The sequence below is a fragment of the Caloenas nicobarica genome, chromosome Z, assembly GCF_036013445.1.
Source record: "Caloenas nicobarica isolate bCalNic1 chromosome Z, bCalNic1.hap1, whole genome shotgun sequence".
Classification (NCBI taxonomy): Eukaryota; Metazoa; Chordata; class Aves; order Columbiformes; family Columbidae; genus Caloenas; species Caloenas nicobarica.
Window position 1 is genome coordinate 104137720 of NC_088284.1, and position 27264 is coordinate 104164983.

Genomic DNA, 27264 nt, shown 5'->3' on the forward strand with positions numbered 1-27264 from the left:
AATTAGGTTGCTGTGATACTCAGGTTGTTAAAAGAGAGAAGAAATCATTCCTGATACAAATTAGATAATGCATTAGCAACAGAAAATAGCTTAAAAGGAGATGCCTTCTGTGTGGAAGGAGAAACACTAACCTACTTACACCAGGAACTCAGCTGGGTCTATTAAAAATTCCCAGGCAGTAGCTCAGGCATATGTTTCGATAACTAATAGCCTGGACATTTCCTGTTAATACTGTACTACACCCACAGTTTGCTTTGATTTGGATATTAATAATAAATACCATCTATTTTACTTTAATTGTAACCGGTATAATTCCGTAAACTTGCAGGTCCTTTGGGGGCCTTTTAATATATATCTGCGCCTATATATAGCTATATAGAAAGAAATATAAATAAATACTCTCACGCATATGTAAAAAAAAATCCTTAGCCTTCCTTAATTCATTAAAGTTGAGGGCTCCTGGCTATACGGAATATTTCTGTTCAGAAGGATAAATCTTTTTTATCCATCTCCCCAGTCTGGTGAGAAAGCTAAGAAGAATCAATGGTTCTCATAGGTTGCTTGCACTGCTGATGTAGTTTGACTGTCAATATAGTCTACCCTGTCTTACAAGGATTCTTGATGGTAAAAACACTTGGTAACTCAAACAACAAATTAACCCACTGCAATGCTTTCACTACTCCATTATCGGAAACTGTCTGTCCCTTATGTGGAAGGTAACCTGTTAACCATGCATTGACCTTATTCCTTAGCCATTATCTGCAATGGACACTAACAAAGTTACTTGCAAGCCCTCTCTGAATCCAGCAGATTTCTAGTTGCCAAACAATGACACTGCTATTGTTAAAACCCTCGCTGTATGTAATATATGATGCAAGCAGGAAAGCTTTTTCAGTTGAAGATTCATTTTGGTGAATTCAGACCTAAGAACAGTAGAGGCTTCTCAATATCTCTCAGACAGAGAGGTGTGCACCAAAAGAGTCTACGTTCCTTGCACGTGTTGACTGGTTTTGAACTTGAAGTATCTTTTGGGAACAGCACTCTTGTAGGAATGAAGTGCAATGCTCCTGAGCAGTGATAATAACAGAAAGGGAACTATACAGTTGTATGCACTAAGAATCTACTTACTATTACCCATGTATTACATAGTGGTGAAACCAGAAGAGCTGTATTCAGTTATCATACACCAAGTTACTACAGGAGTTAAAACTGCTGAAGATACACTACAAGAGAAAGACAGGGTTTTCTTACAAAGTAAAACTGCCAAAACTAGAAACATGCCACTGGAAGATGAAAATTTAGAATGCAGTTTTTTAGATTACAGTGGTGCAATGGAGGAGCCAGCCTCCTCTCCATGCTGTCCAAGGCCTGGGAGTGACAGGGCATGCACCACAGAGAGAAGCAGGTTGGTTTAAAACAAAAGCAGCATTTTCCTCACACAGCATGCTCTGGCCTGTGGCATTCACAGCCACAGCAAGTCACGGAATCAAACAGAATACCTAGGTTTTTAAAAACGGACTGAACAATTTAATGGCCAAAACCAACACTTCCATGCTAAGCAAGGGGTAATCAAATCTCGTGCTTCAGGATGTAAACTGATCACCCACAGAGTCAGAGAGAAATTCTCTCTCTTCACTCACCATACAACTTCATACGATTGACCAGGTATTGTGGGTTTTTTCAAATTGCCTTTGAAGCACCATGTGTAGGATGGCGTTGAAGACATAATACTAGTCTTGAGGGACCTATGATTTCAGGTGGAATTGCAAAGTTAATGTGTTCCTCACCTCAGGATGCATCAGCAGACAAGTAAAAGGACTAATCAGAAAAATCTTGTTTATCTAATACCTTCATCCACACAACCGACACAAAACTATCAGCAGAACTCATCCTAACTCGATAACATACCTTGTCTAGGATACCGCACAATTTCTGTACCATGCTAAACACTGTCTTCAAACACTGTCTTAAAATATTCAGCTTCACAGCCCTCCCTAAGGGAAGCTCTTCAACTCAGAGGGGAAACTACCCATGAAGGGTCATTAAACCAAGTGTTAGATACAGACAATGAGCCAATTCCTCACCTCTACTGCAAAGCATACTACTCACAGCAATCTGGATCTTTACAGAAAGATTTTTTTTATAAAAAGAAAATTAAACGTCAAAACATAGATTATATTAGTCTTCTCTATCATTTTATAAAGTGCATACCTTTAAGAATCTCAAACAGAAATCCTAGAAAGACTTCTATGTAAATTTTCTTGTTGATCCTGTTTTAACAATATATTTTGGATTGTGAATGTTAATATTAAATTATAAGGCATATGTGAAGGAACTATCTAGCTATGCCATGAGTTAGCAGTGATCTATAGAAAAGACACCTAATGGGTTAGAAGTGCCATTATCTTGTTTTAGAAGTCATTATCCTGCCTCCAGTTTCAGCCTCCCCAAGTAGGCAGTGGTGTATAAGAATTTGTGTAGTTTCACAAGGCACACCAAATGTCTTCTTCCAATGTTATTGCAACGTAAAGAACCAAAAAATAAATACATATCAACATTGACTTTTTTGAGCTTTCTGTCAAGATGTATGTTTTCTATATTCATTCACAGTAGTTAGTCTGAGTAAGAAATATTTTTACACTTTAGCCAGTCTTTGTTCAATAGCAGTTTCTGGGCAAATTAACACAGAATAAGAAATTATAAAGCCAGATTTTGAGCTGTGTTAAGATGAGCTTTTTCATGATCTAGTTGATCATCTCGACTGCCAAAAACTACACGCAGTATATTTAATTAGTAAATACTGAATGGAATTGAAAATTGAAAAATAATGAAAATAAATTCAAACTAAGTTTCTTGAATAAGTGGGAATGAAGTATAACCGCAAAATAGAAATAGCTAAAATAGGGATGTTTCCAATATGAAAACTGTTTTTTTCTTTTTATGATGTGATGGTTTGATTGGCAGATTCCTCAGCTAGACAAAAAAACCTCAGCCCATATCCCATTGAGTTCAGTGGAAACAGGACTGAATCCAGACTGAAAAACATCTGTCCTTTATCTCAAATAAATTTTTGTATATTTTGGGTTATAAGACCATTCTGTAATACAGTTCTCATGCATAGTGTATCGCCATATCAAACAATCTTGACTTTGAGAATTATGTGTAACTCATATTAAAATGAAAAGTATATGATAAAGCACCAGAGTGAAAAGTACAAAGCAAAGAAGCTCCATGTTTTATCTTAAGTGACTTGTACAGTATTGCAGCTAGTTACAGAAACCTGAGATTTTCCATGAAACCAGGTTCTACCATTAAATCCAGCATGCCAACCATTTCATTCACAAAATCTCTCCCCTAAGCATTATAGTTACTTACACTGTGAGAAAGTCCAATTCAGTTCCAGGACCAGGAGATTTTTTTTTTTTAAATGGAAAAAAAAGTTAACACTGATTTTCATCTCTTCCCATAATATTAAAAATGATGTGTAAAGCTCTGCTAATCTGGTCTCTGGATAGCGCCCAATCTCTTGCCACGTGTTTCTGTTCTGGGTCTTGCCCTACGGGAATTTCTGTCAGCACATGCTCAGGAAACAGTTATACCGTTCACTTTTTAAAAACTTTTTTCTTTTTTTTAAGATGGACTCTATCTGAAGTTTGGTGAACCTTTGCACTAATCACTGCCAGGTGCCTCTGGCTGCATTTCTGGAATGCAAGGAATCTTTTCCTTCTCTCCCTGTTTCTTCCTTTCTCCTCTTCCCCCCGTCTCTGTGATAAATAATAAATCCTTCATTGTGGATCACCTTGCTGGGCATCATTGCATTTTATTACCCTTTTCTATAAACAATGAGCAAACAAGTCACTGGGCTGTGACACCGTGCCCTTCTTACAAGCCTCAATCTCTGTTCCGCAACTGCAAGACATGACGCTGCGTTTCTGTTCTTCTCCTTTCTTGCTGTGCTTCTGGCAGCTCCAGCAGCTGCTGTTGAGAGACTCGGGCTCTATTCCTGGCTCTGCTACTAATGCAGCGTGTGACACCTCCACATGTAACATCTTTAAAGTAGGACGGAGGCCATGTCAGCCTTTTCCCAACTTCTAGTGCATACGAGATCCTATTTTTCATTCCGAATACTTCCTTGAATTACGTGAATCCGGTTCTGCGCCTTCACTCACCCGCGCTCTGAGCAGTGTCAACAAACACCTGGGCAATGAGGGCAGGAGCTCTGAGGAGCAAGAGCAGCTTCATACACAACATGGAGAACGATATCTGTGGGACCTTTAATGTGACTGGAGAGTCTTGGGTCACTTCATTGCTTCAGAGTATTTTTAGTAATACTAATCAACTGTGATATGAAAACAGCTTTGGGTTCAAAATTACTTACTGAAGTACTCACAATCTTTTCTAACTAATACACATACAAGTCTCAGTTGGGCTTAAAACATAACTCAGTATATTGTAATGAATTTCATTACTTAAACAAAGACTCACACATATACGCAAGCACAGTTCTTCCATGTTAAATGAGTACCTCTACAATTGTTCTGACCTGATATGTGCAATTTCTACTGAGCAGTTAATCATAGTGACCATTATAGGCACTGTGACAATCTAAAAGACATTTTTATTTATAAGGGTTTGTTCAATAATGTTCTTTGAAATGAAACTGATGACTCACTACAGTGGAAGCTGCTACACATAAGGGAAATTTGAAAACTTATTCTTGCTAACCATCTAGCAGGAAAATGTGTTTCAAAAGTAAAAAAAAAAAGTCCTTATCAATGTGGTCAGAGAAATACAAAAAATATTTCAATAAAGAGCGTTGTCTTAGGTTCACATGATTGCCAGGAAGACAATTACAAAGACATGCAATCAAACACAGATATTGTCTACTCAATATTTTCTGGCATGAACTGCATGCTTGACTGACCTATCTTATTTTTAGTCATTTAAGATCATTATTCTCTGGCAAATATGCAGCAAGATGCTTCTAGGTGCAGGTAGATTCTGTGCAGGTAGCTGATGCCCGCTTTCTTCAAGTTTAGAGTCTAAAAGGCACTCTACCAAATAGTGGGAGATATTAAAATAAATTATCATTTGTTATACCATGATGAATAATTGTGTTTGGGATATATGGCTTACATCTAACTGCAGAAGTTTTACTTAAAAGGAAAAACAAAATTTGGAAAAAAATAAAAATAAGTCTTTACACATAAGTGTAAATTTAAATACAGATAAAACCAGTAATGGCTAAAATCATTAATATAATGCAGAAGAGCTGTGGTTGAATCCATCTTAAATGTTCCCTGAGTTACTCTGACCAACTCCTTTATTCTCTCACCTTCTCCTGTAATTCTGTCATTTTTTACTCTAAGATAGTTTTGTTTACAGTGTCTATTCTAGGCAGGCGACACAGCATTTACTGTGAGGCCCACTGCTGAAGGCTCTCCAATGAATGTCAATTCAGCCCTTTCAGAAACACAAATGAAATACATGCCCACCTATTTCTGCCAATGACCAAACAGTATTTTACCCCATGATCAAGCACTAAGTTATTCTTAACCATATATTGTTGAAGTAAGCCTATGCTAATGCTAGTTTTGCTTTAAGGGGGGAAAAACTGTATAAGACTATCTGGACATGATTATAAATGAATTCTGATCACATTTTCTACAATGAGATAAATGACTTGGGATTTGAAACCAGATGCTTTTAATTACTGATTTTCTTTGTTACATGAACCTCAGCTCCACACCTGTACATTGTTCTTTCTTTGGACAGATGTACTGATGCCTCTTTTGCGTGCTCAGATCCGTAACACTGAGATAAATTATGATGGGTTCTTGGCTTCCTCCATTGAAAATGTTTTCAGCTGTCAGAGATATCTGTTTCTTGTTATTGGTTTTAGTGCTTTTGAAAGAAAGACTAAAACACTGACTTGTGTATTCTATTATAAATGAAGAGTATTCTCCAGTGGAATCCACAATGAACGAATGATGTATCTCCTTGGTCCTAGGAAGTGTTATAAAAACTGTGTAGGTATTTAGTTCTCCAGAGTACTTCTAGATGGCAAAAGTTTGTTTCCTACAAAGATTTTAGAAACATGCCAGTTACTACTCAATTTATTTATATGAGTTCACAAACTTAAAGATGAATAAAATTTAAACATAAGTACTTAGACACGTAATTGTCACTGAAAGTAATGAGAATTAGGTACACAAATGTATTTTCCTATTTGGCCATGGATTCTGGCATTTAAAGGAGATAGCACAACCTACTGAAAAGAATCTCCCCCATTTCTTTTACTGGTTTTGGGGAAATTTCTTCAATCTTATCCCAGAAAAATTCATGCTCCAGAAAAGTAGCTGCTTGCAAACAGTGAAACTCCTACAGCCACAATTTGAGTCTGGTCCCATCTGATAAGCAAGCACCTACCAAACCCTTTGTATGCCACCATCATCTACCAGCCAAGCTGAGGCCAAAAGCAACTCACAGAGCAGAGATGTGGGGTTGGTGGAAGGTGCTTCCTCCCAGCTCATCACTCACCAAGGACAGGCAGGGACACCAGGCCAGATTCCTCTTTGAAATGGCAGCACCTGACGGGGTCCTGGCCGTGTTTGTAACAGGCCTGAAAGGTGGCGGGGAGCCGGCTTACACTCTCTTATTGCCACAGTTTAACATGGTAGTAGTACAAAAGAAAATCTAACACACAAGATTTTTATCCTGCATATTTGTTTTCTACTTTAAAAATATCAGGAATTTAAAGTGTGGTGTTCCCTGATTGAGCAAGAAGGAAGGCTCTGTGTACCTTGTGTTACTTTACATAAAGAGAAATGAAGGACTAAACTTTTAACAGAGAACTCTTTACCTTTAAGTGTTTCTGTGGTATTTGAATTAATGGGTGCTAAGAAGCAAGCAAACAAAAATCCTGATGTTTAAGTAACCTGATTAAAATGTCTCTTTTCACTTGATCGTTTTCAAGTCCTGTTTCTTGTGATTTTGTACAGATAAGTGGCTCTTCAGGGGGGTCTGGAACATGGTTTGAACTGGTTGCAGTTAGCTGGTGAGAAGCCCAGGCAAAAGCGAGTTGTGTAAGCTCCGCCCTCTACCCTTGATTACTTAATCCTTTATATTAAAGGCTCACAAGATTGGATTCAGAGTTCTCATTAATCATCACCTATGGACATGTCTTAATCCCACTAGTTCTTCATTTACTGTTGTGTTTACAGATCAGAAAGCCCTAAATTACCACAGGAATATAAAAAAAGAGTTTCATTTTCCTTTCCCTTGGAGACACATCACCTTCCCAGTAAAGTTGTTATTTGTCAGTACTCCCAGCTTCTTTGGAGAACATAAGTGCTGTGTGTTATGGGTGACACAAGTGACAGAGGGCCTCACAGTCACATATAGAGGGACCGTGTTCAGATCCTACAAAGTGACCTTGTTAGGTCATTAAACTAAATTGCTGCAAATCGCTAACTTGGTGCCACCACTCAAACTCACTTAACTGTAATCGTATCAGTTTCATTTAAGCTGATAATTTATCACACTAAATAATTTAAACTGGAATTTACAGAGATAGTTTACAAATGAAACTAAGTACATTTTTAGATGACTTAGATAATAACAGCCAAAAAATAGTAGAAAGAAAGCCAAGTGCAACATCCACATAAGATTTAATACTAAAAACTGGTTTTCCATCTTCATACTGCTACAAATCAAAACAGACTATTTTTGCACAGGGCAAAATGAAACCAAGTTAGACATTATACATGGCATATGCTGCAAGAAATGCTAAAATAACACTTTAATACCTGAAATAAAAAATAAACATATATTTAAACCTGGATCATGACAAGCCCACTTTCTGGATGCCAAATTATTTCTCAGTCACACACTTTTAGTTTAATTAATATCAATATAAGTAAAATTTTTTTTGGTGTAGCATGCATTTCATACCAGAATTTCAAAAAATACTCTCCATATTGTATAAAGCCAGTATAAATACATTTGGTAATGAAGTCAGATTTTGTTAGAACATTTTCAAGTGAATTAGATAATTTTGTCAAACTATTTAAAAGTCTTAGCAAACCATTTGGGAAAATTGACTGCTGCACTTAGTATTGACTTTGGCAAAGGATGGTATAACATAGGGCGCTTTTTTTAAGAAAAAGCCTTTAAATCAAATTTTGAATCTTCTGTCAAATTTGAGTACACTATTTGTACTCTGCCTCATGTAGTTTTTGGCATCTTGCATATTTGATGACTCAGTAACTAGATTTCTTGATAGTAATCATTTGGTTCATTCCACAGACTTAAACTATGCAATCCAGTCTTGTCATCATACTGATTCACAGTATAGAAATTCTTTGCATTTACTTAAACATGAATGCTGAGACAGCTGACAAATGAGGGAAAACATTATATGTGTGCCAGGACGCTGGAGCAGTTAATATGAAGAAAGACAGTATTAGGTGTTTCTTTCCTATTGTAAACCATATATATTTTATATGAGTAATGGTGTACTGCTATGAACTGGCAAAGGTTTAACACTTCTGTAATTCAGTGGCTCCATGCATTAGGTTATGAAGTGATTTTGCCCAGTTAGATGGATGAATTCTTTAAACAAAACTGCACTAAATGAAATTCAAGGGCTATTAGTTCACACTAAGCTTTTTGTATTTGCACTTAAAATCTCAGTTATGGGCTTTATTTCAGCAGTCATTAATAATGTAAGCATAAACAATTAAAATACAGCAAAAGGATCTTGGACTGGGTATGACAGCGCCGAATGCAGATTATTTTGAGTTTAGAAAATGGCATTTGAGATGCTGAAAAATTCCATGTAATTATGTCATGAAACTAGACACCCTGTTTTAAAATAACTATTCAAAATTACATTCCACTCTCTATTTCCTGATGCTTGGTTCATGGTTAGAAATCTGTTATCCTCTCACTTTTACTTTTTGTCATAGGATATTGACTATAGTGTTTCTGCAAATAATTTACATCACTTAAGCATATAAGCGCTGAGATAATAAATCAGCACTGTTGTCCCCTCTGAGAAAGAATACCTATTTCACTAGAACGGAAAACAGTGGAGACAATTCTGATGTAAACTTTGTCCTAAGAAAATGATCAAAATGTCCATAGAAGGAGCTCAGTGAGAAACTCAGTTCACTCAGCACAGTGTTTCTGTGCCATACTCTGGCATGGAGATGAGGGCAGCACGGAGAATTCACCTGGGAGCTTCAGACCCCTCAAACTGGAAAACTGTCTGTTGCCCTCATTCTGGTCAACTCTTTGCTTTCATTTCTTATTAACAGTACTAGAACGTGAAGTGCCTTAGAAACAAATCCACCTTACTGACAGCCTATTAAATCCTTCCCATCCTTAATTTATTTCATTCTTGGTTGGCATTTTTTGCCTTAACTCCCCTAGGAACCAACTCAGGGAGGAAACAGCTGAGCAGCATCCTGGGCAGCCGCGAGCGGAAGGGATCCTACTGCCCCAGGCTCACCTAGTCCCATTCTGCAGGGAAAGAATAGCTCCTGGGTTACTTTATTTTGAACTGTCTGTCTCCATTCCTCCTGTTCGCACTCACTGCCTTTGCTGCAAAGAAAATGTCATATTTATCTGGTATAACTTCCATCTAAATCAGCATGCCCAGTGCCTCCCGTGGCCATGACTCTGCCATGGGCAGAGAGGAGCCGTCAGGAACGTGGGTGGTTGGGCGGGGAAGGAGCAGGGTTGGGCACAGGCATCTTACGTGAACTTTTCAGTACCTGAGGGACAGAGTAAGTCTACGATGGGCAGATATGAATCATACATTGGGAGGGGGCACTGGTACCTGCTGCTGGCATAGGTCAGAAGAGATGGCGGAAGGAGGAACAGGGTGTAGAAGTTAAACTTGCTACAGCATTCATTACCCAGCTAAGAAAAAGAATGGAGTAATTTGTTCCTAATTGAATTTCCTCAATTAGATTGTTCTTCACTACTCCGGGTGTAATTTTCCTTACTGTGCCCTTTCCATACCACATACCCTCTGCCTTTTGCTTAAAGCATACAATTACAAACTTTCTGGGCTTCCCTTTCCCCATAGAAAAGAAGGGATGGGTTAGTTACTAGACTAGGATGGAAAGACTCTACGTTCAATTGCTGTTTTTTCTAAAGAACTCCAATGTATTTTTAGGAAAAAAACCTCTTAATCTCTTTGTATCCCAAATTCCCATCAGTAAATCAAAATCAGAGTCCCTTCCCTGTCCAAAGTGCTGGGAAGAAAAACTATAAGTTTGATATTTAATTTGCATGAGTCAAAAAAAATCTGAGCAAAAAGAGCAGAATTTGGTGGCCTACAACAAACCTTTACTATTGAGAAGATGTTATGAGATTCTTGAGCAAACAGTGCTTTAGAAATATCAGATACTGTAGCAATGAAATCTATACAATCAATGTGAGTATACTCCTCCCTGATTGGGAGCTTACTGGCTAATGCCTGCTGCTGAGAGACGTATTACAGAAAATCTCAGAGAGAAAGGAAGTGAGAAAGCCTGCTGTTCTGACACAAAATAAGTCTTACTAAGGCAAACACTGCCTTATTGCTGAGTGAGTCATAGTTTGGGTTTTTACCCGTTGAGAGATTTCACATTTTAGCTGAGAAAAGTTATCTGCACTTATCCAAACCTACAAGAAGTCATCAAGGAAGAATTAAACCAAACGACCAACCAAACCAAACCAAAAACCAACCAAACAAAAACCAACCCGACACCAACTAACAAAAAAGCAAACCAAAAAAACACCCCACCAAAACCAACCAACCAACCAAAAACCAAACACCAAACAAAAACCCCCCACCTTGAATGGAATTACATGCTACATGGAATTACATGCTATGAAGAAAAAAAAACCTCTCTGTGTTTCGTTGAAGACAAGGACGAAGCCCTGAGCAACCTGACAGTAATGTCAAAGTTTACCCTGCTGTGCACAGGGGTGGATGACATGACCTTCTGAGGTCCCTTCAAAACAAGATTATTCTATGATTCTAAACCAAACCAAATTGCTTAGTTTAGGCCAGTGTTTTTCATTTGAACAGCATCCATGCAAAGTAAAATAAACAATCATTCATTATCATGCCAGACAGAGGCCAAATCATATTTCACACACATACCCTTCCCTGGCACTCTCCAACGGCGACTGATGGTGATGTGGACTGGAAAGGGTAGAGTCGAGTGGATGGTGTCTTGAAGGGACGTCATGAGGAGGAGGCAATATACCTGGTGAGGGACCGTTATGGTTAGCGCTGGAACCACTGTACATGCCTGTGAACACACAGCATTTTGCAAAATAAAATAAGCAAGGAAAGAAGCATCCAAGCAAGTTCTTGAAAGTCCCCAAGTTCTTCCCTATTCCGTAGCCAAACCTGAGACACTAACACACAGAAGCTCGCTTCTGTTGGGGAAGTTATAGTGCCAGGGGGAGTCACCCACTCAGATACACAGTGCCTCAGTGAATACTGCTGTGCTTGGAACAGCACTCAAAGCTCTATTAAGGTGCTTTGACACATGTGTGTCTCCTGGTCAGGCAATCCATTTCTTCCTTGCTGTGACTGCAGACCTGTAAGCACTGCTTCTAACGGCTGGCAGGACTTGGCAGGACTCTCACCCTGCATTCACCTGCTTCTAAGTGAGAACCTACAGTGCTCAGTTGTTTGCAGCACGATGGAGCTCATGTTGACAGCAGAGCAGCACATCATACTTACCAACATCACATTAGAGATTGAACTCAGAGCACTGTGTTTGCATAAGAGGGACCAGGACCTGGGTTTTATCATTGTTATTGCACTCTAGGCTACCTGGGGGTCAGGGCCTTGACACTGACTTTTGGGTGAAGGCTGCACTGAGGGCCAGTCTCTGTAATGAGGGGAGATCGCAGGAGTGCTCGCTGCCCAGAGTTACAAATGCCGTTTGCAAATGCCACCCTATAACAGGAGGAAAAAAGGACTGGCTGCTAGTAAATTCGATTATTGGAAAAGTCTACTCCTTCTTTACTCAGTTTCTCTTCCTAAAATTTGCCTACAAGATATCTCCTGGATTTTTGGCCCCCCCAGGGCATGCCTCCCAGGGAATCTGCATGCAGATAGGGATTAGAGCAGCTGCTCACATTGTATTCTGAAGGCTGTGGGGAGAAGTTAAGTTTGCCACCTCCCACAGTGTCCAGCCACACAGCACAGAAGACCCCACGCTCCCTCTGAGGCCTGGTTTCTTTGCCTTCTCTCCTCCCATAGCATTCACCTTTCCCACTCATGTGCAGAGCTACACATTCAGGAAGACAGCTGTGTGTCAGCTATGCTTGGCTGTGTCCCATGTCACTGACAGGATTCACGATGGCACTCCTCCCAAACCCTCACAGTGACATGGAACAAGGCAACATGAAAATCTGGAGCCGTGGAGAGTGTGTGACAGCCCTCTGGGCAGATAAGCAACAGCTGAACATCAGCATCTGTTTCTGTGCGATTGAAGAGAATGACTATGGCAAGATTCCAGCCACCTTTGTCAGGGACTTCAGATGAGTCAAAAACCTCTCATGAACAATAAGTCCTCAGCTGTTGACAGATCTAAAGCAACAAAAATGAACCGCATCATCTCTGTCTCCTGCTCGACAGACCATTTGTCAGCCAGCCAGTGAAACCAACTTGCTTTCTGCACTGAAAGCCAGACAGAAGGGGCTTTAAGAAGTCAGATGTTCCCAGGTGATGCTAGGATTTATTTGTCAAAGCTTCTTCTGATATCAGTAGGTCAGTAGCTAGGATGCTACACTGCGAAAATGTTTTCCACTGGTGGCTTCAGTCCATTTAATAATACAATAGTTTCCACTTCCCCCCAAATCCTTACTGTTCATATGTTCGTTATCAAGCTTGGACGGGTGAACCAAATACCAATTTGACCTTGACTCTACAGTGTCATTTCACACTTCAGCTCTCTTTCCTACAACATGCAGTTCAGGTATATTGGCAGCACAGCCTGGAGGAAACTGCTGAATCTAAAAAGAGACACTTGTGCTCTCTAAGGCTAGCAGAATATTACTGGCTCCTGTCAATAACTTGTCCAGAAAGTTCAAAACCTCTCAAAAGGCAGTTTTAGCAGTGTGATGGCCAGTAAACATACTCAAATGTTTTATCTTACAATCCCACCCATGAACAGTTCACAAATGTTTCAGAGGTCTCTCCTGGTCCCTTCCTTACTATCTCGGCTACTGATGACAGTTTCAATTCTTTGTTTGAGGTAGATGAGAAAGACAGAGGAGCAAAGTACCTACAATCAGAGTACCCCTCTAGAGAAGCAAAAAAATGTTAAAAAAAACCACTCCACACATCCATATGTACAGGAGCCGAGTCCTGCATGATTCTATGCACTCAAACACACCCCATTAGAAAACCAAATGAAACCAGAATCTGTGTCACTGTGAGTTTCTGTCATATCCAACCACTATGCAAAGTGTTTAACCATCCGTGGAACTACTTGGGTGGACATCCATTGCCCACTCTTGGGCTTGCATAGATGTCTAGCTGTGAACCTCCTCTCCTACTTAGAGTACGGCTTCTTCCACCTACCCTGAGTTTATCCATCTTTTGACTTACTGATCACACCTTCTCTGGAAAAGGACCCTGCTTGGAGCATGTGTGTGCTGAGGCTTGTAGGCTTTGATCATCCATGAGTTTTCCTCTTCCTACATCTTTATTTAGCACAACGCCATCAGTCATGCTGGGTTTGATATGTGGTGTCTCTTGTCCTCACATTTCCCTGACCCCCTTTCCACACCGCAGCTTGTGCTGCCTCAGCCCAGAATTCACTGACACCCCCTCTCCACAGCATTGCTCAATCGACAGCCACCACAACATCAGCTGAAGCATGTTGGGGTAAACCCAGCTGTCCCCAGATCCTCTGCAACACTTTGACAAATGCAGTGCTACACGTGTGCTGCCTGCGGCTGCGCAGCGTGTGTCACAGCTGAGCCCTGCCTGCCTCTTCTGCACTGGGAATGCTCATTTTGGGTGCCACACTCTGGTATCCAGCTGCCAGTGTTCATGAAACTTGTCAGAACACAATTATCTCTGAGGCATTTGTCAAATGTGGTTGAGCTTAGCTACTGGATTCAAAAAAATACTGAGAGGAAGAGGGCTGAGATACATGTGGACAGAGAAGCGAGCAAAATGACTGCAAAAGCTTTGCTTCCTAAGGAAATGAGACTAGGCCCTGAGTCCTGGTTTGTACAGCATGTATCCCTCAGATATGGGGCCAGTGCGAGGAACCGGGGCAAGCTGCAAGGCTGCTCTGGTGTCCGGGCTCGCTGGTGAGCATCCGAGAGGGCACAGCCTACCAGCTGGATGAGGGCTCCATCGCCCCTGAAGCTGCTGGATAGTGAGGAAGCTGAAACAGGGGCCAACACAGACAAATACTCGACCCTATTGTTCATTTGCTTCGCTTGCATGGAGTGTCTGCCTGTAATTAAGAGTGCTTCGAGGGCCATGTGGCACATACAATGGAAGATGAGATTTACTATGAGATTCCACGTGAATCTGCAATGAGACATTAGTCATTTCTGTTGAGTCACTGAGAACCAAATCAGTACTTACTTAAAATTAAAAGTTATTTATCTTACACAGTGCAGAACAAGGGTACTCAAACAGAATGTTAACTTTACTTCCTTCAGAGGGACAGACCTTTCTCTGGTCATGGGCACCGTGCAGGGTGTACTATACTACACACTATGCCTGCTGTCAGCCATTTATGCTGCTACTGGAATTCATTTTGACTGTAAAAAGTTTTGATTGATATGCATATTTTTATTCCAGAATTAAGACACTCAAAGTTTGGGGCTGTTGTCACTCTGATTGCATGACTATCTAACGGTATGTTCATGGGTGTTAAGCCCGCACATGGTGCTTTTAGAAGGAAATATTGGCAGTGGCAGAGTATCAGGAAAGAGAGAGAATGAACTGCCTTGTTCAGGGAAGCAGGAGGTACATGCTGATACAAGGGTGCATAAGGTCCTTCCCACTGCCAAGTCCTGACAGTAAGGAAGGGATGATGGGAGAGAAATGCCATCTTTGCTGCATGGATCCTTTTGCCCAGGGAACCAAGTGCCTCTACAATGGAAGAAGTCAAGGGGGGAAGAGCAGTTGCCGTTCCAGCCTCAGTATAATTTTCAATACTTCTAAAATGTCTCTTCGTTTAAAGTTTTTCTTCCCATTTTTCAGCAGTGAGTTATCCTGAGTACCTGAAGTTACACAGAAGCCTTTGGAGTGTTCTGAATGACCTCTCCTGCAAGTGCAACCCATTTCAGGGCTGTGCACCCTGGGCCTCTTCAGGCGTTGGCCATCTTGGATTGTAAATATATGTAATCAATTAATATTTTAAATAGCTTGGCCTTTCACCTTAACATCTGTTGCCAAAACAGTACTCTGAGCATCTGTGACTCACAGCTTTTCTTTTCCGCAGCTTTATGCCAACTGAAACCAGAATAACAACACTAATAAAGGCCCAGAGAAAATGAGTGGAATTACCTGAATGGAGATACTTGCTTTGTGGGGAGAGTGATAGGAGCTCTTGGGCACAGCTAGAGTTGAATCTGTGCAGCCATGAAGTATCTTAGTTACAAGGAGGGGAAAAGGAGGAAGATCTAAGCGAACAATGGGTTCCTCTCACTGCAAAACATTCTTTTGCTCACTGTCTTACCCAGTCCTAAGCACAAACCTTCTTTGAAGTTGGACACAAGGGATGGGAGCTTTTTAAATATTTCATTTTTTTTCTGTGATTGGCTTTCATCCCTGACATATTTAGAATGTGCTTTAACTTGGAGAAAGAAAAAACTGAAACTCTTCAAGAATCCAAGTGATCCCTAAAGCCCAGAGCTCTGCACATTAATAATGTGGTTTCTTTGGGAAAAAAAAAAAGGGGGGGGGGGGGGAGGGAAGCACTCAAAACAAAAACCCAAACCATGAACATTTTCAGATTTTCAAGTGGAATGAATAATATACTGTATTTATCCATATATAACCTACATAGAGTATTTTAGTGGATTTCTCCAGAAATATTACCTCCGCTTATTTGAAAGAGCAAATGTGTAATCATTGCAAACTGTAGGTGGTAGCAGGAGTATCCTTATCCTTTAGTTCTGTAAGGATCAGCACTTTAGCTTATATGCCCTAAACAATGACAGAGGAACGGTTTTGCTCATGGAATTGTACTTCACATAGTATGAAGCAACTTCATTTTAACTGTAAGACAGTCTTTTGACTCTTGATTTATTTTCCTTGGCATGTTTTCATACTGTGCATGTGATGGGGTCTCATACGGGGCGACCTGATGGGAATATCAGGGAAGATTTACTGGGTTTTTTACAACATCCTGGTGATGGATTGATATAATCAGCAAAGAAATCATATCAGAAAAAGCCAGTATTATTGATAGATAAAATCCTTAATTTCACAAGAGGTTCTCAGAAATGACACTGAGAGGTTTAGGGATGGTCTGTTTATCTGTAAGCTAATAACTTTTTTCCTTTTTTATTGTTATCACTTGAAATCTGAGGCTATTTCTGAGGTTCTTAAGTGCAGCCTGTTCTGAGGGACTTTTCACTGGTCTTTCCTGTCCTGCCTAGAAGTGAGAGGCCAAGCCACGCTGCAGCTATGCTGGGCTGGAAAGGTGGAGAGCAGAGGCCACGTGCTGCACTCGCAGATCTTAAGAGTGCAGATGACAAAGACAGAGAATAGAAAACATCCCCCCAAGTCCCTGCAGCTTCCTGCCACTTTTCAAGGAGCCACATATAAACCCTGAGTGCGGACTCCCAGGGGAACAATATTAGAATGATGGGTTATTTCCCTTTCTACTCCATTCTGTTCACCAGTTACATTCCAACATTTCAGTGCGACTTGAACTGGAGAGTAGGAGTTGTCAAGCAGGATGAGTTGTTTGTTTTTAAGATTTGTAATGAGAAGAAAAGCAGGAGATTCTTGCCTAAGTAATTTGTAGTAGTTCATTATTTTGGTCTTAGAAACCAAAATATATTAATAAAGTGCATCAGCTCTTCCCTTGGTGTAGGGGAACTAGCACAGGCATTTCCATTTTCTAATCCCAGTTTACCATTGTATTTCTCTAAACCTCAACAGAAACAAGCTAGGGTTTGTCTGGAAAGCTTATACTAAGTTACTACATCAATTAAAAAAAATATTTAGCAATATTAAGTAAAGCCTCTCCTCCACAATGGAACTGAAAGAGAATAAACTACATCTTATATCAATATAGATTAATTTAGCTCTATGCTAAATTGTTTTATGAATAATGTTGGATTTTAATAGCACTGAACATTTTCTTGTATTGACCAAATTTGAAAGTAAAGTTTACAAAAGTGGCATCTCCACCTTTTTTTTGTCTCACCTCTGCTCTGCAATCCAAAAACTTCCTCCTATAGGGAAAAGCTGAGAGAGCTGGGTGTGTTTAACCTGGTGAAGAGAAGGCTCCGGGGAGACCTTATTGTGGCCTTTCAATAGTTAAAGGGGACTTATAAGAAAGATGGGGACAGATTTTTCATAGGGCCCATTGCAATAGGACAAGGGGTAAAGGTTTTGAACTAAAAGAGAGTAGATTCAGACTAAAGACAAAGAAAACATTTTTTGCCAATGAGGGTGGTGAAACCCTGGCCCAGGTTGGCCAGAGAGGTGGTGGATGCCCCATCCCTGGAGACATCCCAGGCCAGGCTGGACAGGGCTCTGAGCAACCTGAGCTGGTGAAGATGTCCCTGCTCATGGCAGGGGTGGGAATGGATGAGCTGGGAAGATCCTGTCCAACTCAAACTATTCTATGATTTCATGATTCAAACTCTCCTCTGCCAAAGTGTGGGCTTGCTACTCACTGATACACGTCACATTGCTGAAGCCAAGAATAAAATAAATAAGAAAATTTGGAAAGGGTCTAAATAGTTACATGAGCAGAAAGAGATTTGAGAGTGAAAATAGTTAAGTGAAATGTTTGGCACTGTAATCTCTAGAATCATTGGAAGGATACGAGTGCCTTCACAGGGTGAGGCAGATTACAGTTAAACTGATGGCCTTGGAGAGTTCCTCTCTCTACTGGCTAAACACAGAACCTGGGATTGTTGCATCCCTGATTCAGGATCCTCTGCTGAGGTTCCAAAGTTGTGAATCTAGATCTTATTTTCAGCAGAAGGGAATGGAACCATCTTTTTCTCTTCATTTCAAATGTATAGAACAGTTTAAGGTCGCTGAAAGGTGCCAGCTCTTGTTCAAACCACAAGAAAGACAGACAAGAAGGAATGAAAAAAAGATTAAATACCAGAAAATAGAATTAAAACAACATGTTTGACATTTCAAATGCAAGCTTTTGCCCCATTCATACGTCACCATAGTATTTGTTGTAATCACACAATGTATGACAACACACAGCCTCATCAGCTTTTCTGCAGCTCCTGAAGAACTGGAAAACCTTATTGCTGCATGCATCTGTCTTTGCTAGAGCACTCGTTTGGCTTTAGCAAAGCTCATGCACCTGCATTTTGCTGAAGCCAAAGCAAACTTTTTAAAAGAGAACAAAATGGATGGAGGCTGACTTTCAGCAGGGCTGCTACCCGCTTCATGTGACATTATTAGGAGTTATTTGGTTGACTAACTCTGAAAAAAGAAAAAGTCAGGCCTTAGCAAACAAGTCACAAAATTATTTAATTTTTAAAAGAATTACTTTCATCTTCCATACTGGTAGATCAGCCCCAAAAGCTTTTCTCAAATTTTAAGTCCTGTATTATATGACATACTTAGCACCATACTTACTAGAAGTTTTCTTACCTGTAATTAAATCATGATGACCTACAGATCTACCACATTTCCCATCCAAAATGTGTTGTGAAGATGTGTGGAGTTGTTGTATAGCTAAGCATTCACTTAGTACGTCTTGTTCAATATCGGTACATGAATTTATCTACAAGAGGAGGATAAAACAAACATTTTATTTCAAAGTAAACCAAATTACTTCTAATTAAATTCATCTATCTTTGCTTAATTATTATGTATAGTAGGAAGGAACAAAATGTCATTCCTAGTAACTTGGTGTAATTAAGGTGTACCTATTACTTGGTATTTTTAACTAGAGATAATTCTGGTTTTCTTAAGTGCACAAGGTAAGTGTGCTAACCTTAAACCAGCATCAGTTTGCTTCAGAAAATAATGTACCCTGTGTTTCTTCAAACCTTCCTGAGTAATTTAACTGCATATTTTCAGGCTTTCTGTAGTTTCTGGGGTTCTGTGACAAAAGGATTGCATCACCCTGTAGCTGTGATACTTGGAAAGACATTTGATAGAGAAAGAAAAGTATTCGTGCTTATCAGATTAGAACTGGTGGAATAATATGCTGTCAGTAATGTGTAATAGGTATCACTGATATGTCAGCTGTTCTCCATGTAAATTAAAGCTCTGGCAAAAGTGTTTGAAGTGAACTCTTGAAAACCACAATGTCGATCATATTAAAAACAGCAGGAGAGGAGAATTAAGAAAGAAAAGCATTTCTAATTCTCTTTCAAACATGCTGATGTTGCCAAGCTTTTGTCATAATATAGTGCTTACCTTACACAAACAGCCATCATATTCTATAGCCATTAATAAATAGTTATTGTCTTTACGTTTACAGTTTTGCATACCGATCTCCCCTGGGTCTGGTTATTCTAAATAAAAGGTCCAGGCAGACCTATTTAGAATTCAGCTATGCAGTCATTTGTTGGTTCAAGATAAACATCTAACATTTGGATCACAAAGTGCATCTGCAGCCAATTAAACTTAAACTACTACTACATTAACAGCTAACTTTCTCCTATTCTGTGCTCGTAAAGCCTTTCAGAACAACCAAATATTACTACTGCACTCACCTTCTATGCTATGAACTAAATATTCAGGATTCCTTTGATGTAAGCCTAAACTCAGGGCATTTTGTTTTATATCAGAGATGGCACATTCTGGTAGCATATCTGAAGACATGGGCAGAGCAGCTTCTTAATTTTTCTTTCTTGGTGAAGTCATTTCCACTCAGAACTCTGGGGAAGCTGATACAAACAGACAACTGCCTTTGCCGAGTTACAACCAAAAATGAGCGAGTACAGTCTTTTGCCCTTTTTCCCAAAGCAGACTGTCACCGTTGCAATAACACTGAGATTTACATTGTGAAAGGGATTTTCTCCTATAATATGTTTAAGTGAAATATTTGGGGCGTTTTATTATTTCTTTATGAGTCAGATTTGCTTTGGTCCCTTTCAAGAGAGCCTGATCAAAATGCACTTTAAATCTGCTGCTTTTTCAGATGCCCTTTAAGTTCCAGGAAAAAAGACACAGTATCAAGTATTCATAAAGTTATCATGGATAAATGAGACGGGAAATCTGAAGATGATTTCAAACCACTGGAGGAGTGGTCTACTGGAGTAGACTGGTCTACCAAATAGAGTGTGGGAGGCAAGGAACTAACATTATTTTAAGATAGACTTGAGAAGTCTATGGGAGGGTATGTATATGCATTCAGGAAAATTCCTCAAGCTTGAGAGATATGAAACCCTGGATATTTGATGTCTTGGTATATCCAAGCAGCTTGAGTTTGCAACCTGTGTGTACCGCATTGGTCCTGTGTTGATTCTAGGCTTAAGGCCTTCCGTTGCTTACAGAGGACATACTTTGTGCCCCTTAATGCAAAGTACAGATTTAGGTTTTTTTTCCCACCTTCCTCTGTAGAACTGGAAATGGGCCTCAGCAGGTGACAGGGTGTAACAGTGGGGCCTGTTCCTTTGTCCCAGATGTAAAGGATGTTAACACGTTAATGCAGCCAGCCCAGTACACAGAGCTGAACACATGATACCCATGTTTAGTATTAGGAAATAATTCCCTCCTTCCTTCCCCCAAGAAATATGTCAACAACCACAGGAAGGAAAGATGGGGGTTCTCTCCTTTGGATTAGGGAGCAAAATCTTCCTGTCGCAATGATCTTGCCATTGCAAAAGACTTTGGTGCCACAGTTAGCCCTTCTGACTCTTACTCTCATTAAGACCTAAAGGTCACTTTAGCATTGAGAACTTTGCGACCTGTGGTGTGGGAGGCATGTGCACAGCACACCCTGTGGAACCTTCTCAAGTGCTGTAGTGAAACCACATGGCTTGATAATATAAAATTGGGCTTGAAAATTTGGTAGTCCTTTCCGGTCCTGCCAGGCTGAGAGTTCTGATTGAACATGATATATGCAGAGACAACAACCTGATGAACGGTGTGACTGCCAGGCACAAAGATTCTCATGTAATTAGTGTTTCTTGACTATTTAAAATAGCGTGCACAACTCTGGACACTGATATTCTAGAAACTGTTACTTAGGCACCATACACCTGATTAGGAAGAATTGGGGGACAGACAAATGTTCTAGGGAAGGGGACCGTAAGTTCAGATTGGTGAATCTAGCAAAGTGCAAACTATAGGGGACATCATTCACACAGGCAGGAAGTGGCATAAGACAAGGACATGGCTGACAAAAGGACAAACCAGTATGAACTCATCACAGTTGTATTCAAGAACAAAAATAAGACCTTTTTGACATCCATCTCCTCCACGGCTCATCCCAAATTCTGCAACTACAGTCACCTGGGTTCTGCTATTGTCTCTTCCCTCCATATGTTCCTCTCCTTGCCCTGCAGTACTTGTAGTTCTTTTGACATTTTTCCAAACTAGCTGCTCACTAGCTCTATCTCACCAGGCTGTCATTTCTGCTCTGCACTCCATCCTTTAAACACGCTTTGCTGTCTTATCCGTGATGCTCTTGGCAGTGGTGAAGCAGCTGGGGGAAGACGTCATTGCTGCTTATTGAACTAATTGTAATTGCTTGCTAAGACTTACATTCCCTTCCACTCCTGGGCCTGAAGTATACTCACGGTCTGTTCTGTCATAGATCAGCTCTGTGGGGTCCCAATTATCTTTTTACAAACTGTGTGTACAAATGTGTAATAAACAAGTTTCTGATCCTGGGTCGGTGCCCATAAGCACCCCCCATTTAATAATGAATTCAGGATTTAGCCCACAGAAACTAAAATACTTATTTTAATCTAATAGTAGTGAAAACATAACTAGCAGTCTGTGTTTGGAATGATTTATAAATGCATTTAAAATAGAGATGTGGTGGGAAAAGTGGGGGGTTTTCATTCTCATCTATTACAAGTGCTCCTTTCCTGACGTTTCCATAGTATCCTGGCTTAATCTCATTTGTGTTTTAGATGATCTGCAATATGTATTTACTAGCTGATTGCAGAAACTCAATGCATGGACATACGTGAATGACAGCAGAATTTGGGCTTGCCTATGATAGATGAACAGGAAAGAAATGCTTGGAGAGAAAGTGTGGGACAAACAAATTACAGGGTGGTAGCCTTGAAAGTGTAAAACTATAAAGTGGACTGGTTAACAATATTGATTAAAAACCAACAGGAAAATTAGCTCCTCTTAAGTTTTCTGCTAGCAATATTGCAGAACACTGATTTGAAAATAGAGAAACTAAAGTGAAATTATAAATAACTATATTGAGGAGATCTGGAGATCTGTCACTTTTTGCCTAGTGGGTCTTACCTTCTTACGCACCTGTTGTTCTTTGGCTGAATGAGCTTTCACATGTTTGCGCAGAGAGCTGGGGTCGGTGTAGCGTTTGGAACAGCCAGGAATCTGACAGGCATAGGGTTTCTGTAAATGTGAGGAAAGGGAAAAGATTTCATATTCCTCTGCATCTCTACAATCTCATACAGAGAGCTGAAGGACGGCCATTTCTGTTAAGCCTGAGCTATTTGCTCTGTTTGCTGTTTCCAGATTTGCTCTGTCTCCTCCATGTACGGAAGCCCAACATGATGCACACAGAATAACCACATAGATCGCTCTGGTTTTGCACTCCAAGTAAGCACCGACAGCACTCGACTGTACTCCGGCATGTTGGATATTGGGCTGAATTAAATGCTAATGAGATGTAACCAAATGGGTTTTGAGAGCATTACTTTTTTTCCTAGCCTTTACACTAGACAAAATGATCATGAGATCACCTAGTATCATTATAAATACAGAAAATGTGGGTTTGAGTTCTGATTTACATAGTTTTTGCAACAACTGTTCCATATGCAGCAGAGCAAAACTTGTGGCATAGCACACATTTTGTTTGCTTCATACCTTGTTCCTGTTTTGAATAAAAACAGCAGTATTTTCTTTTTGTAATTCCTAACCAAACAACCTCCATCAAACATTAACATCGGAGCAAATCAATACAGAAGGGAAAACCCACTGTTGTTGATTTTGTCGGGAAGATCTTTCCAGCTGATTTTGGCACGTGTCAGAGCTTACCACTTTAAGTGGCACAGCATGAGCCCTGTCTCCTGGGAAAGCCATCTGAGTCTGGGCACGCAGGTCCAGTCCTCTCTTCTCATAGAAAAATAAAAGCATAAATAAATGAGGATGCTCCAATTGAACTGCTCATTCTGGAGTCCCGATGACTGAAAGCCTCACCAAGTTCTCTTCTTAGTTATGCCTACTCCCAGCAAATGAAACACTATCTCTCTGTTACACTACAACCTCCAAACGAATGTGCAATTACCAAGCTGAATAAAGGGACTCTGGCACTTGTTATTAAGTAACTATTGACTTAAGTGAGAGCAAAATAGAGCTGCACGTCAAAGCTCACAAAATTTTAAAGTTAAGCCCGACATTCCTTTTTTCTCTGTTTTCTTGCCTCATCTGTTAACATTAGCTTAGCCTTCTCACTTGGACTCTAAGTCCTTTTGGTGTCTTCCCAAAGGTAGAAAACTGGTTTGTTGTAACCTCAGTCTCACATTCTTTAATCTCCTTGGTTTCAGAAAGGGGATGCACAAAAAGGAAAAACAAAAACAAATTTGAAGTGACTGTGAGTTCCTTTAAACAAGTTGCTCTACTCCTAGAGGAGTGATGACATGCCCTTTTTACCACAAGGACAGATATGTTCCCTTTGTTCTGTTTCTGCCTAGGAGAAGGATCTACTTCCAGATGATTTAGTAGAGATTTGATCTAACTAGCATACACCAGTAATCTCTGAAATGATTTACAGATTCTCCTTTTGGAGAAGATAAATGATGGAGTGACCTACATTGAGAAGCTTTAAAACCAGTTCCAAATGCACTCAATAAGGAATAAGCAGTCTATATAAACCCCTTTTCTTCATAAGTACCTCCAGAGGATAAGTATTGCTGCTCTGTCCAGCCAGCAGGAAATTTCTGAAGGAATAATAGAATCATTCACCAACTTATGACCTTACAAGCTAACGCAGCACCTACCCAGAAAGTTACAGGGCAAAGCAGATTTATTGAGAGTGTCTGGAACACAGAGAACTGACAGCTGAGGAAAAACTATGGAAAACTTTAACAAATCCTTTTGCAGAAAAACCAGCAGAGTATTTTTCAAATCAATCAATTTCACGTCATCCAAATTAGTGATAGAATTGTTCAACTTAGGGAAACTAGATGAAGATCTGACTACCCTTGAAAAGGTTCGTGGCTCTTCGTTTTGACATTCCAGGCAGTTATTTTCTTCGTGGAGCTAACGCAACGTGCAGGCTTTACAGCAGCACCATCCTGCAGCTCTGTTAATTTTCATATTCACATAAGCACATAATACGCTAAGCTAAACCACACAACTTCAATAAAACCAGGTGAGTGGAAGTTAGTTACTGTGGACTACAGGAAGAGTTTTAAATAATCTATAACAGAATAGCACGGAGGATGTTTTTAAACATTTAAGAAAGTTAGTAGAAAATGATTACTGTACCTTTTTCCTGATTTATGAGCATTTCAGATAATAAAGACAGAGATAAAGGGAGAAGAAAAGAAAATAGAAAGTTAAGAGATTTGTCTTCAGTAATGCACAGATCAACAGATATAAGAATTTTTGCTTATTTTAGTAAATATCTGAATTCTCTTTCAAAACTAAAAAATGGCATTCCATTTGTGACTTTGGCTAATAAAAAATGTATCTATTAGATTCAAGCAGTTAAATTTCAAAACCGTGCACTCAAGTTAATATATCCACTTTCAAAAGAGACACATTTTAGAACTAATTACAAATTCAAATATCTGAGGTTGACTTTCAAATAAATAAAACATTGTTATTTTAAGTGTGCTTTGGTTTGGAAAATGTGACTGACTCGCTTCTCTTACTTGTTTGTTTTTGCAAGGCATAATGTACATTAGACATTCCTTAATGCTGCACTGTCTGAAATGTGTAACTGCTTAAAAAGTAAATATCAATTAAACTCAAAGGTTCTGCCCCATAAACACTTGGCTAAACATTAAACCATATATTCACTTATTTGAAAAAGACAAAGGAACAACTCTGCCTGTGATTCTTTACAAGATTTATGCTGGGGATTTAGCTGGCCTGCAAAGCTGTCTACTTACTTTCTTTCCCCGAAATATGGTGATTTAATTTTATCAGAACCTAAGACAATAGACAGGCTCCCATCTTCTCTGCAAGACAAGTGAGAAGCCTTGTAGAGTTGAGCCAGAATTACCAACTGTACATATGAAAATAATTCGGTTTTTAAGTTAATTCTGACGGTGGGTACTTAATAAATTTAATATACTTACCAGACAGATGTATTTATATCTTTATAAAACTATGTCAGAACTCAGATGCATTTACCTTCCACTGAGATGTGTGAACTGCTTTTGCATTCCTTCAGAATAGACTTTATTGAAGCAACACAGGACAGGAAGACAAGGACACACATTTAGGTCAGCAGCAATGACTCAGCTTTCACTCACACTGTACCTTATTCTACTGCTGCCTCCTCTTACTGGAACGAGAACAATGGGAGAGTTTGCTGAGTAACTTATTCCTGAGTAACCTATTCCTGAGTAATTTACTCCTCAGCATGAGTAAGAGCTGAATTCGCCTTTCTGTAATCAAGATTTTTTCATTTCTCAGAGCACAAACAATTCAAAACAAAATTACAGATCTTTATAGCTGAGTTTTCTGAAACACTCCTCATGAGAAGGAAAAGTCACCCTCCAGTTGCAGAACAGATTGTGTAGAAGGACCATTGGAAAACTCAGTGCAACTCCCAGTATGAAATCGTGCTTACGGTATCCAGGTGTGTTCGCTGATGCTTCGCCCGGTCACTGGAGTTGCTGAAAGCTTTCTGGCAGCCAGGATGCTGACAAAGGTATGGCTTCTCCCCAGTATGACTCCGGAGGTGAATCTTGAGGTTCTCAAGCCTAGAAAATGCCTTGTTGCACCCTTCAAACTGAAAAATGTCATAAAAAATCGTTGTAAAGTACTATTAAATAAACCATATGCAGCCACAATGAGAACAGTGTTAAGATCCAAATTGGACATTCAAACATCTGTTGAAATTTATGGATGAAACACAACATTTTGTGCTGTTCATTTCATCTGTCACTAAAGACATGGTGTGTAGCTCTATAATAATACAAGGGTAATAAATATCTCACATGTTCTGTCTGGAAGTACTGAATGTTTAAAGACATGGTGTCAGAACAGTAAAATTTGAAGAAAGAACAAGTGTTCTGATGAGATCTCTTAGATGTTAATTGGCATCAGAACCACTGTGGGCAATAACAATCGGCTGCTACAGACAGAGAGAAAGAGAAGCTATTTGTGGCCGGTAAGAACCTGGTTTCAGATGTCTGAAATACTATACACTGGAGCAGATGAGCACGGACTATTACGAGAAGACCTGATCCATTTGAAGATCAATCCAAAGAAACTCTGCTGTTATTCTGCACCCTTTTCTTTATTAGCCGTATCATTCAGATCTGTTCTCAGCATTTACACAACCAGTAACCTGAGCAATTCTGACTTCTTAAGTACGCGTTTCATTAGATAACTTAGTAATAAAACACTGCATAGCATTCATAACAAAACTCACTGTTTCAAGTTAAATCTGGATAAATAAATAATTAAAATTTCCAGCTACTAGGCCAAGGGAAGGGTGTTTTTGCAGTGCTCAGTGCTAAGTTTCAGTGTTACAGACAACAGGTAACTGCAGTGGAGGCTCTGTCTCTGGGATGTGCTTTGGGAACTCGCTCAGGTGAGCACAAATACATGCATATGCACATTCATGCATCAATAGACCCATAAAATGCACTCAGATACTTGATGAATGCGTACACGCACTTATACACACACATGCTCACATGTGATGATATTTATATACTTTC

At 39.7% G+C, this 27264-nt stretch overlaps 1 protein-coding gene across 2 annotated transcripts in view; it reads right to left on the minus strand.

Moving 5' to 3' along the window:
- The window catches only part of GLIS1 (GLIS family zinc finger 1), a 197563-nt gene that overhangs the window by 13705 nt on the left and 156594 nt on the right, over positions 1–27264 (minus strand). The window contains exons 5-8 of one of the 2 annotated variants that reach the window (XM_065656441.1): positions 26166–26327; positions 22643–22753; positions 18851–18983; positions 11162–11267 (exon numbers count right to left, since the gene is read on the minus strand). In XM_065656441.1, coding sequence (XP_065512513.1) covers positions 11162–11267; positions 18851–18983; positions 22643–22753; positions 26166–26327 — 512 coding nt within the window. Of the gene's footprint in view, positions 1–11161; positions 11313–18850; positions 18984–22642; positions 22754–26165; positions 26328–27264 lie in introns of both variants that reach the window. The other variant, XM_065656440.1, reaches the window with a different exon arrangement.